At 31.0% G+C, this 12,856-nt stretch overlaps 2 protein-coding genes across 2 annotated transcripts; both read left to right on the top strand.

Moving 5' to 3' along the window:
• The first annotated feature begins 1,476 nt into the window (after window positions 1-1,476).
• Window positions 1,477-7,253, top strand: LOC114423854 (aminotransferase ALD1, chloroplastic-like). The gene is made up of 10 exons (XM_028390758.1): window positions 1,477-1,779; window positions 1,921-1,961; window positions 2,072-2,139; window positions 3,699-3,815; window positions 4,545-4,607; window positions 4,875-4,979; window positions 5,128-5,178; window positions 5,521-5,841; window positions 6,211-6,417; window positions 6,781-7,253. Exons 1-10 carry the CDS (start codon window positions 1,709-1,711, stop codon window positions 7,084-7,086), a joined length of 1,350 nt encoding a protein of 449 aa, XP_028246559.1. The 5' UTR covers window positions 1,477-1,708; the 3' UTR covers window positions 7,087-7,253.
• Window positions 7,254-10,544: 3,291 nt separating this feature from the next.
• LOC114424515 (protein SODIUM POTASSIUM ROOT DEFECTIVE 3-like) lies at window positions 10,545-12,244 on the top strand. The gene is made up of 3 exons (XM_028391371.1): window positions 10,545-11,038; window positions 11,695-11,770; window positions 11,918-12,244. Exons 1-3 carry the CDS (start codon window positions 10,733-10,735, stop codon window positions 12,037-12,039), a joined length of 504 nt encoding a protein of 167 aa, XP_028247172.1. The 5' UTR covers window positions 10,545-10,732; the 3' UTR covers window positions 12,040-12,244.
• The last annotated feature ends 612 nt before the right edge of the window (window positions 12,245-12,856 follow it).

Raw genomic sequence — 12,856 nt, 5'->3', positions numbered from 1 at the left:
TAACCATTTTTTCTTATTATTTACTTCGTATGTGGCTTTACATGATACAACTTTAAGTCTCTTAGGATAACACCACCGTAATACTTCTTCATATTATATACTTGCTTATCTCATACTCTTCTTGACAAAACACCCTATATCTAACGAAGTCATTCTTCTTGAATTTCAACCCCAACAATTAAGTAAAGCACATTCCTTTATAGTATCCTAGCTTGAACTATCCAATTGAATCAAACTCCATTCTAAGTTAAAATTTGAAGTCTTTTCCCATTTGTTAAGGCTGACTTTTTTGTAACTTTTTGCTTGACACCTCATAGTTATCAACCAAATCAATTTGTGTCTCAAACTCCAAAATGGAAACTATCTCAAATGACATCTCACCACCATCTTTAAGTGTGTAAATCAAGTCATCCCTCTCACCCCTTATTTGCAACCTGAGTTGTAAGCCTAAATACAATATCCTAAGGAATATCCTCATTAACCTCAACTTAACTTGACATAGGTTTTTCATCATCTTTTGAACTCTCATCTAAGACAACACTATCATAAAAAACACTCAAACCATCACCTTAGGCTGTAAAAATACTCCCTTTGTCTTGTGTGTTGCAAGGGCAACATATCACCATCTTCTCATACAAATCCTCATTGGAGGCCTTGCAATTTCCATTTTTCCCCTCATTAGTCCACACCTTTACAAGTCCTTCCTCCAGCTTATTTTCAAGTTTACAGTAAAAAAATATGAACACATCCTAATTCTTAAGCATGTTGGTTGTATCTCTTAACAATCACTCATTGTTGGATCATAGCCAGGCAACGTATTTTGTTTCCTCCATTTATGTTAATCAATGACCTTGCCACACTTTCTTGGTGTCTTCAGTAAATGGCGACCACTTTGTTTTTGGTATTTTAATTTTGTAGATATTTCATGATCAGATAGATGAGGATATTTTATTAAGCCAAACTTGAAGAAGAAGAAGAATATGAAACCAAACTTTGATATTTTATTAGCATCATCAGTTTTCGTATTGAGTCACAATGTAACTTTGGTGGTTATGGATGATTAATGAAATGCCTTTTGGTTTTGATGATATAAAGTTGGTCATACCATATTATTTTGTAATTGAAAAAATTGTTAGATTTAAGTGAGTAAATTAATTATCTTAATGTCAGATAAAAAAATTGCCATAGTAATTAATAGAATAATTGATAAATAATATTTAATTGATTTTAAATTTTTCTAAAAAGAATAATCATATAGAACAATTTGAAGTATCAAAACCATTCTCTAAAGTCAATGACTTCATGCCTTCTTTGATAATTTTATGCAACCGTTTTTTACCATTGCCATAAGCAACAACAACAAAAAAAATCGTTGCATATTGTCATACGTTGGAGCACAAGTATCGGTATCACTTATTTGGTTTGCTCGGTGGTTAATTAATATAAAATTAGGTGTGTGGAAAATGAAATTGATGAAATTGACATAGGGGAACTCAGTTTCTCGCTTGTGTCGGCTTGAGAAAGTATAGACGGCCATATATTCTTTAATAGACAGCACAGTTTGTGTTGATTGACCCGGTTATTATTTATAAATATGTCATTATGGATATAACTGGCATAAGTGCTAGAACTAGTCGTCTGAAATAAACCAGAGCCTTAGAGGAGGAGTTTCTGGTTGGAGAATAGCAGAGGAGAAAATCAGGCCTAAATGTACAACTCATCAATTTGCAGTTTTATGTTTAGTACTAATATTTTGCAGCCTAGGATGGTAATTGCGAGGTAAAAAAAGAACTGGAAAATGTTAACTTATATACCAACAACCTTTAGTCATCTTTTCATTTTGTGTTTAATTTCTCTTGCATTTCAACATTAGGTCCCCTCTCTACCAAATAGTTAATGTATCCAAATGATAATTCACAGGCTGTCATGCACATTGAAGACTCATCAAAACGTGAGAATCGGTATGCATATAAATTCATGTTTGTTTGGTTCAATTTTTTATTTATTTGTTATCTTTGTTTTCCTTAATTAATTATTTAGACGTACGTATCATCATGACTATCATGCGCAGGACACTGCACAAAGGTGCCCAGGAATGTAAACATGGAGAAACTGCAACATGGTTATTTATTTCCTGAGGTGCTTTTCCACAATTTTCCGTTTTCATCATGATTATTGTTCACCTGAATTAATCTTGCTATATTTTCGTCCAAATACTGGTTTCAAATTTATTTTTACCCTCCAGTATGAACATATTGTGCATTTACTTTCTTTTTAACCATTTACAAAGCTAAGAGGGAAAATAAAATCTGAGAGCTTTTTTTTTTTTGCAATAATATTAAAATTTAATCTTGCTTGGTCAAATGACATTGAAAATATATTTGGATTGTGGAAAATGGTGAAAATGAAGGGGAATATAATATAATTGGTATTTTATTCTATTGTCTGGAATGGTAAAATATCAAGAAAACTGATGGAATATATTCCAACCTATTTCATTGACATTCATTTTTTCTTCTTTTTTCTCAATTTAATTAAGATGAATAATTTGTCATAATAATATATCCAAATAATAGAATGGAAATTTAATTTTGTTATGTCTCTCTATTTCCTCCATTTTTTCCTATTAATCAAACATAGTTGGACTTTCTGAAGCCAATTAACACATATAAATTCCTATTAAGAGTCCCCTAGGTGGACTTAGGGAATTTAAATTTTGAATTAGATTGTCATTTGTACACATATGCATATGTTTATTTTTATGATAATAAAACATGATAATAATAATAACTACAAATAATAAAGCATGATAATAATTACATAATACAAAATATATAAAATTAACAAAAGAAAATGCATTTGTCTATTCCTTAAAAGAATTTATTCGTATTATGTTTTTTAAATTTTAGAAAATATATATTTGTACCGAAAATTGAATATTTTAAATTTCAATTTAAATTTTATTATATGATTATGTTTTAGGGTTTTCATTAATATAATGCTACTTCTCGTTGTTTTATAATTTATTTATTATATGCTATCATTTATAATGTTTTTAACAACTTATATGGTTGAAATTTATATTAGTTATTTTCTAATATTATTTTAGAGTTATATTTTTTAACTATATATTGTAAAATTAATTTATTTTATATTATTTCATTTCTATACTATTTTTATAGTATTATTTTATTTATTCTTTCTGATTTTATCCAATTATAACATCAGCTAATTATTTTTTTTATCATTTTAAACTATTGTAATTATAATAATTATTTTATTATATTAAAGTGTGATATCTCCTCAAAAAAGTGTGATATTAGTCTTATTTATATTTGTACTACCGATAATGTTATATTAATATTGTTCTATTTTTTAAAAAAATATTGTTGTATTGATGTGGCAAAACCTAGAGCAAAACAGTTTTACATACGAAAATTTTAATTGTACTTGTATATCTCATTTTTGGAGTGTACAAGTGGGGAAAAGAAAAAGAAAGATAAGAGAGAAAAATAAAGGAAGAGAGAGAACTTGGTAGATATAAGAAAGAACGTGATAAAAAAAAAAAAAACAATAACAATATATATAGATTACTAGTCCAAGATTTTTTACTCGGATATTCACTGTCATATGACATGTAAAATCTTATGATTCATGTGCTAAAGACTTATAAGTCATAACTATCCTGATTGTATCAGATTGAAAGACACGAGCTTATGCACTTAGAGATGTATCCACATGCAAATGTAATAGACCTCGGAATTGGTGATACGACACAACCCTTACCAACAATTGTAACATCTAGCATGGTTGATGTAAGTTTTGAAGGTTATTATTAAGTTATTTATGCTGAATTGGCAGAAGATAATGCATGTATATATATGTAATAAGTGACTTTGAGAATAAATATGTTACCTGGTAGGGAAATTAAGCCCCATCAAACCCCATGTATAAACTCAATGAATGAGAGTGTGTATAAATGAGGCCCATGAATATTTCATCCATCATGAGTTAACCGGCTAGTGTCTCAAGCATGCAAAGTCGAAGGAAAAAGATAACTTGAAGTTGAATATTTGATTCATCACGAAACCTGCTAGTGTCTCATGTAAAGTTGATTAACAAGGGAGGATAATTATGAATATTTCGTTCATCAATCAGAACAATTTATTATAAGCAGGTTGCATATTTATAAAATGCATCTACCAGTATTTGTTAGGAAAATTCAAAGTCTTGGTTAAAATAATCCACTGATTAATGAGCACGTGACCGCATCTGTGACTCTAAGTATGTGTGCTGACTTTTCTTGCTAATAGTTATATGTTATATAATCTATAAGCCATGCAAGTCATATGCTAATTATATGATATATCAACAATAAAGTATCTGATATGCTATTTGAACCATTCTCTTTCGCCTAAGATTTGAAGAGAAACGATTGCGGTTATATATTCTTGAATTGAGATAGCTAATTAATAACCAGAAGGAATATTGGTCTGGAAGAGAAATATCCCCTGATCTGGTTGCACTCATATGGTGTTTTGCAGTTTGTGCATGGCCTTTCAACAGCAACAGGCTATAAAGGATATGGACCAGAGCAAGGTGAAAAGGTATCTTGGAGTTTGTTTGAGCAATTATATCATTTTTTTCTCATTCGTACAGACCACAAAATGAAATTCTCATATAAAATAGAAACTATACTTTCTTTTTGTGCTGGAGTTTAAAGTGCTTCTGTTTTAGAAGTACATTCTATTAACATTTGAGTCTAGCAACTTATCTTTATCTACATTTTTTTGTGTTATTATTATAGATCACTATATATAATATATGCCATTCAAGTAATAAAATGTATATATCCTGCGAAAACAACATTGCAGGCCTTGAGGAAAGCAATTTCTGTTACATTCTACAAAGATCTGGGGATAAAACCTTCTGAGGTTTTTGTTTCAGATGGTGCACAGTGTGATATTACTCGTCTTCAGGTATTCCTTTATATTTGTTTGTTGTGTTCTAATTTATTTTTCTTCCCTTGTATTGGTAACTTTTTACCTACCCACTACACATAGTCTACTATCTCAAATGAATTTAATACTATGAAGTACTGAATTTGATTTGTCTCAACGTGTGTAGCTGCTTATGGGTCCCAATCTGAAGATAGCTGTGCAGGATCCATCCTTTCCGGTATTGTAATTACTATCTAATGAATATGGTCTAATATTATCTAGATGTTAGCAATCAGCAACTTCCAAATGTGCTCAAAGGACAAACAAGTTTTAGAAAACAGAAAACTGTTTTTCAAAACAGTAAACAAACAAGGCCTAGATTTTAGTATTTGTTGATAATATTGTTCCAATTAATTGCTTGATTGCATTTGAATTGTATAAACTATAAAGTCTTCCATCTTGCTTATTCTATCGTTTCACTATAATGAGCAACTTGTTGAAATGTCCTCTTAGACTGAATGCATGCATCATGTCACCAATCAGAAAGTGTTTTTAATCATGGCAAATTCTTCTAAGGCAGGCCTACATAGATTCGAGTGTCATAATTGGTCAGGCTGGCAAGTTTGTAGATAAAGCTGGGAAGTACAAAAACATAGAATACATGACATGTGGACCTCAAAGTGACTTCTTTCCTGATCTTCCTACCATTTCAAGGACTGAACTTATTTTCTTCAATTCTCCAAACAATCCCACTGGTCATGCAGCAACAAGGAAGCAATTAGAACAACTTGTGGATTTTGCCAAAGTGAATGGATCAATCATTATCTTTGACTCTGCATATTCAGCATATATCACTGATGATAGTCCTAAATCAATCTACGAAATTCCTGGAGCCAGAGAGGTATTGCCATGCATGTTCATTGATCTAGTCAAGTCCCATTCTGTTTTGTGTTGTTTTCACTAGCATCTTGTAAACCTGTTCTTTCAATCTCGACACATGATTGGTCCATCAAAATGTTATATAAATAATTTAGTTTCACCTTCCAATCCCATATTTATTTCTTATTTGTCACTTACAATTTAAACCCGTAGCACACTAAACAGTTTTTCAATTTTTCATAGCTGTTCTAAATAATGGGAAAGTTGAAAATCTTTTTCCAAGTGACAAATGCAACATTATTTTTGTATGACATCTTTTTTCGTATCTAGCATGTACTATTTTCCATAATGGCAGGCTTAACCTCTCTTTTTTTCCTTGTTATTCTTTCAGGTTGCAATTGAAGTGTCATCCTTCTCGAAATTTGCTGGCTTCACAGGTGTCCGCCTTGGTTGGACAGTGGTCCCTGAAGAACTCTTGTATTCAAATGGCTTTCCTGTTGTGCATGATTTCAACCGTATAATGTGCACATGTTTTAATGGAGCATCCAACATAGCTCAAGCTGGTGGACTAGCATGCCTTTCCCCAGAGGGTTTAAGGGTAAAATTCTAGTTCCTAAGAATGTGTATAACTAGTCAAAATTCTTGCTATTATGTTTCATTTAAACTCTAGTTGTTCCTAAATTTAAATCAAAATAATCCAAAGTGTTGACCAGTAGTGTAAGGCTTAGTTGTGTTCACATGAGTAAAAATGATTTATTTAACAATTTTCACCATGTGCCAAATTCCTTTGGACTAATGACAGTTATACAACGCAAGTAGAATTAATCTTTGACCTAGTGAGTTGGAAAACACTTGTGTCTCTGACCTAGGACAAAAGAAAATATTGCATACTATGACTTTTATTATGAAACTCTTGTGCAATTGGTGTGACTATGGCAAATAATGTTGTGGAAAATTTCAGGCCATGCAGACCCTTGTTGACTACTATATGGAGAATGCAAGGATACTGGTTGATGCTTTGACTTCTCTTGGTCTGACAGTGTATGGTGGTAAAAATGCACCCTATGTTTGGGTCCATTTTCCTGGCTCAAAATCTTGGAATGTTTTTGCTGAAATTCTTGAGAAGACTCACATAATTACAGTCCCGGGTAGTGGTTTTGGACCAGGTGGTGAAGAATATATAAGAATTAGTGCTTTTGGCCAGAGAGATTCCATCATTGAAGCCTCAAAAAGACTCAAATACCTTATCTATCAGGAGCAAAACTAATGCTCTCTACTTCCGTCAGTTTTATAAATCTATGCATAGATAAAATAAAGCAAAATTAATGGCAAATCTGAGTCTTCTATCTAGTTATAAGAGGATTCCCGTGCGAACTATACTTGTAATGTATTACATCTTCGTAGTGCAATTAATATCTGGAACTCAATCTTGCACATGATATTCCACATAGACATAATGATCTGAAATCAGAACCATAAGAAACTTAGGCTTTAGAGGCTAACTATCTCATAATTACTTGAATTTAGTAATTACTTGAATCTTTCCAAGTTTAGCTAAAAAATAAGGAGATTTTGGATCGGTGAAATCATGGATAGTTACATATTTCTGTTACAACTTGCAACTGCTTTCCCAATCAAGTGAATATAGATTTTTCGTATAAAGAAATTTTGTCAAAAAAATTACTAAAACTGACAGGGGTGTGTAGAGTAAAACAGGAGGTGGGTTGTGTGAATAGTAAACACTTTTTCGAATTTATATTGTTGGACATAAGTCTGTTGACTTCTCCCCAAGCCTGAAATCGACAACTTCGGGTGTTGCTAGGTGCACCTAGCATTATTGCTGGTACACCCAACATTTTCTTAAAATACTAAAATTGTCCCTGCGTTTTTTTCACATTTGTGATGGGTGTGCGTGAGGGTGGTCCGTAAATCGTACGGATCAAGTTGATCCATAAGGTTGATATGGATCAAGTTGATCCGTATGTTGATATTAAGTATACGGATCAACTTGATCCGTAAGCCTTTTATAGATCAAGTTAAAAGGCTTACGAATTAAGGATATTTTCGTTATTTCATCTTAAGTATTGGGTACACCAGCAATAATGCAGGGTGCACCTAGCAACACCCGACAAGTTCTAGGCATGGCCCCTAACCACAGCCTTCATTTTCCTATTATTTAGTGGAGCTAGTGTCCTTTGGGCTCAGTCTCTTACACTTTTCTTTTCTGGGCCTTGCTATTCCCATCTACTTTCTTTTCTTTTCTTTTTTCATACTTTTTTTTATATAAAAAAGAGTGAAAAGTCACCCTTATTTCTATACCAATTTCCTACACCCCTTCCCTCCCTTTCTCACTGAGTTTTTTTTTTCTCTTTTTATTTATTTATTTAATATTTATAACTTTTAGATTCAACAAAAATTGTGTTTGTTATATATTCCCACACAACATAATTATGATTATGTTATTATGTGTCTAAAGTAAATCCAGATACCTAATGCAATTGCGATTTCCTTATACATCTTTTTATTTTTTTTTTATTTTAATTATTTGATTTGAGGTTTTCATTTAATATTAAAAAATTAATTTGGTTACTATTATAGATGGTAACTTCTATCTTAATTAATCCAAATTCAATTTAAAAAATGTAATTCGTAATATACTTAATTCTGCTAAAACTAAAAAAGGTAAATTATATCATAACTAGTTTAATTTCAATTCGAAAAATATAATTTATATCACAAGTAAAACGGAAACAGGTTTCAATTAAAAAATATAAGACTAATTAATTTGATTACTATTATAATCAATTCAAGACAAATTTATAATTAATTTGATTACTATTATAAGACAAATCTGTATCATAATCAATTCAAGAGCTATTAAAAAGGGTGATTTCTATACTACTAATTAATTTGGTTACTATTATAAATGATAACTTCTGTGGTAATTTATTCCAATTCAATTAAAAAGGTAATCTATATGATACTTAATTCAACTAATACTATTAAAAAAAAGGGTAAATTATATTTTAATTAATTTAATTTAAATTTTTAAAAAAATATAATCTATATCACTATTGATTTGATTATGTTATAAAAGTAATTTGCATCTAGAATTAATTACAAAATGGAAATATATTTATGTTTTTTTATTTACACAATGAAAATGCATTTTCATTGTTTAAATGGGGTGCAAACTCAATCCATAAATGAAACGTGTTTTGGTTGGAAGAAAAAAAAAACTAGTTTGAATTGAAGGGTTAAACTCATCAGTTACAGCCAATTGCTAAGGTTTTGTAGAACTTGCAGAAGCGCTACACTTACTACTTAGTGGTGGTCCTTGGATGTCAATATTTTGTTGCTGAAAGCAGGATGGAACAGAGGAACGAATTAAAAGACTGTGAACCCACTTAAATAATGTCACATGGCATCCCTCAGTCAAAGCAGTGTGGGTGCATGCAATCATCATTTGCTAAGTTTCCATGAGTCATGTCTGCCTGCTTCGCTGACATTCTAATCGTTACATTTAATTTAATTTCTACCCACTACTTCATGAAGCACATTAATCCTTCCATATTTTCTTGAATGAATCTATATTGTGAGTGAAGATCGGTTGCTAGCTGTTCGATCATGGAAAAACTGTTAAGAGTACATAAGAATATAGCTTCATTTTTCATTTTATTTCATAATCATGGATTCATAGTCTAGAGTAGATTTAGTAATTTGATTCTTCTATAGTTTGGTGCTATGCATGACACTGGAAACTACATGCCTTGGTAATTAATTATCTCCTAACTGTAAACTACATGCAATGCTACATACTAATGCCATCCTGCCAAATCAAAATACAATGCTATTATTGCTAGCAAGACGTAGTTCTTCTCCACTATCTATAGTTTATGAAAAATATAAGCAACACAATTTTTTAACATACTTTTTATTAATATTAGCTCAAATTTATTAGAAATCATTAAATTTCGTGAGTTTTACTTTTAATTTAATAAACTCATCCATGATCTGGTAGATTCCAATAATTTATTAGCAAACATTAAAAAGTATATTTATTATAAGGAATATTTTAGAGAGTATATTATATAACTTTGATTCTTTGCTGAACGTTGTAAGAGCATTAGTTTCTACTAAAACTGTAACGTAAGACTCAGACACTTGTAACACTGCTCTGCATCTCCTCATTGAATTTAGCCCCTTTTGTACATCAACCAAATACTTTTGATTTTTGATGCATCATGCATAGCTGTCCAACTACATTTTCAGCCTTTTCCCCACTATGTGCTGCCAAACGCCCATGCTTAAATAGTGGTTAAGAAAAGCCTTAATTTCTAGTTTTAATATCCACACACAGCCCAACCCTCATCCAAGGACCCCAGAAATAAAAATAAAATAAATATTTTGGTAAGAGAAAAAAATAAAATAAAACAAGATACTCCATGTTCTTCTTGTTTTAATATGATTTTCTCGAACATGCCATTTTAATTCATAATAGCAAAAAGGGCTAATGTCAATTTCTCAGCATTAAGAGCTGAAAAGGACAGGGTTTTGGAGTGTTACTGTTTTAATATCATAGACACATGCATAATAGATAAAATGCCAAAAAGATTCCATACTGCCAGTGAACTCATTGTTATTTTGTTAGCCAAGTGATAATGGCAGTACGTCTCTTTTATTCTACAGTCACTGTCTCCCACTTCCAAAACCAGCATTAGCATTAGAACATTGGATCTTCAAAACATCTTGGTTGATAAATATTGTAATGATGGTTTTAATTAAATTGTGGTCACGGGGAAAATACGGCTAATGTGACTGCAATTGCGGTTGTGGAACGCTATTTAAAATCATATTAACCCCCTTCTATCCCCCTCAAAATTCTTTCACTGAAAAGCAGCAAGAGGAGGAGAATGAGGAATGGTTTCATGTGCCACTCTGAGGCATCAACAACAGTGTGCATGAGAAGCTGCGATACTATTACTGGGTCTGTGGTTGTGCCTAGGACTAGGAGTAGGAGGCATCAAAGAAGTGTTTCTCTTGATGATACAAGGTTGATCAAATATGCCAAGTACTCCAAACTTGTTGACTCTAGCACTAGCAGCAGGTTGTTCAATTCAGCTCACAAGAAAGGTGACTCTGTCTCTGTACCAAACATCAAGCATCAAGAGAATGAATCAAGGGAACTTCAGAAAAAGCCAACAGATTATGTCTTCCAGGTTAGATTACTTGCACTTTCTCATACACTAAGTAAGATGCAATACAAAGGACATTGTTATATATATATATATATATATATAAAATAATGATTTGTAGACATCTTTCTACACCAAATTAATACTTATAATTTTCCAGTCTCTTTTTCTTTCTCATCATATATATCATTCTCTTTCTTTTTTTCTCACTAGATATCAAATAGCTTGCTAGTGTCCATTTATCATTTTTGTTTTTGTATACCGTTTCTCTTACACATTTTATAAACCATCCTTTTCTATTCCTGTTCTGTTTTTATTTTTCACTTCACTACACAAATTGAGTCTTTTAGCATTAAATTTGAAAAAAAAATATGGTATGATTTTTTCTTTTCTAAAAATATTGTTTTTTAAATTACGAGTCCAAATTAAAAGATAGAAGACTATGAAGTAAAGCCTCTATATACGAAATGTCGAAATGCAAATGGCTTTTGACTTTGGTCATTGTTTATGTTTACATGTCAGAGTTGTTTGGCCAGTATGGTAAAAAATAAAAAAGACTTTCCCTCTTTCGCTTCACTGATTACCCGTTGTAAGATCAAATACATTGGTTAGGAGTTAGGACACCACTATTTGTTAATAACTCTATCTTATTTTTGCATTTCAATTTTCTAATTTTGAAGGTGGTTGTGATGCGGGTTGCTATTCATTGTCAAGGATGCGCGAGTAAAGTGAAAAGGCATCTGTCTAAGATGGAAGGTAATCTCAGCATCAATAATTCAATACCATACATTCGTGTAACATATTATATATTTTCATAATCTGAGATAAAATAATTTCTGTATAGGATCAAATGATAATCTGATCAACTCGTAATTAACATGTTTTTCTAACATACAATCTCAGGAGTTACATCATTCAGTGTAGATGTAGAGTCCAAGAGGGTGACAGTAAAGGGACACATTTCTCCGGTGGGAGTCCTTGAGAGCATTTCAAAGGTGAAGAGGGCTGAGTTCTGGAATTGTTAAAGCACCTAATAGTACCTTGATTGTTAGCAGCAGTGGAGATGCACAGCTAGACTAAACATGTTGGAAATTTGTCTTTGCCTTTGCCTCCTCTAGAACTTTATATTATGATGTGTGTGTTTGCATTCATGTTAATTAGGTGATTCAAAAACATGTGATTATTGAATTCATAGACAATTTAACGATATCTAGCCTCTCATTTCTATTTCGCAATTTCTTTTTATGTCATTTCTTAACTTGTAAGATCATCGCATATTGTCTTTTAATTTTCTTTTCCATTGAAAGTAATTATCAACGGAAAAATATCTAAAAGTAAACGTATGTTATATTGATTCACCACGACAATTAATTTTGTTTATTGGATGAATATGATATAGTTTTAAGTTTAATTATGTCATTAACATGCACCAAGGCATGTATATCTAAAATTGATTTACATATAAATTTTGAAAGAAAAAAAATTGAGTGTGCATGCTTTTAATTTATATCCCTTTCTTTTAAATAAAGTGAACACTGTTTTTCTTAAAATAATAATAATAAGGTTTAATAGATATAAATCATTAATATAAATTTTTTTATACTATCATATCCAATTAAAAATTAATTATGAATTGACTTCTAGGATGATTATTATCAAAGTCTCATTTTTTACAAAATGTGATTTAGGAAGTCTATTGGATTAGAATTTTAAAAGATTATTTTAACATAAAAAAATTTTGTGAATTTTACAATTACATAGAAATATTATTACTTATCATATTTATTTACAAGACTTTTTTTATCATTTGATTTTTAATGAATTTATATCATAAGAATTTAA

This window comes from Glycine soja, chromosome 8, assembly GCF_004193775.1.
Source record: "Glycine soja cultivar W05 chromosome 8, ASM419377v2, whole genome shotgun sequence".
Taxonomy (NCBI): Eukaryota; Viridiplantae; Streptophyta; class Magnoliopsida; order Fabales; family Fabaceae; genus Glycine; species Glycine soja.
The sequence above is the reverse complement of the archived record's forward strand: the minus strand, read 5'-3'. Positions and strand labels throughout refer to the sequence as shown.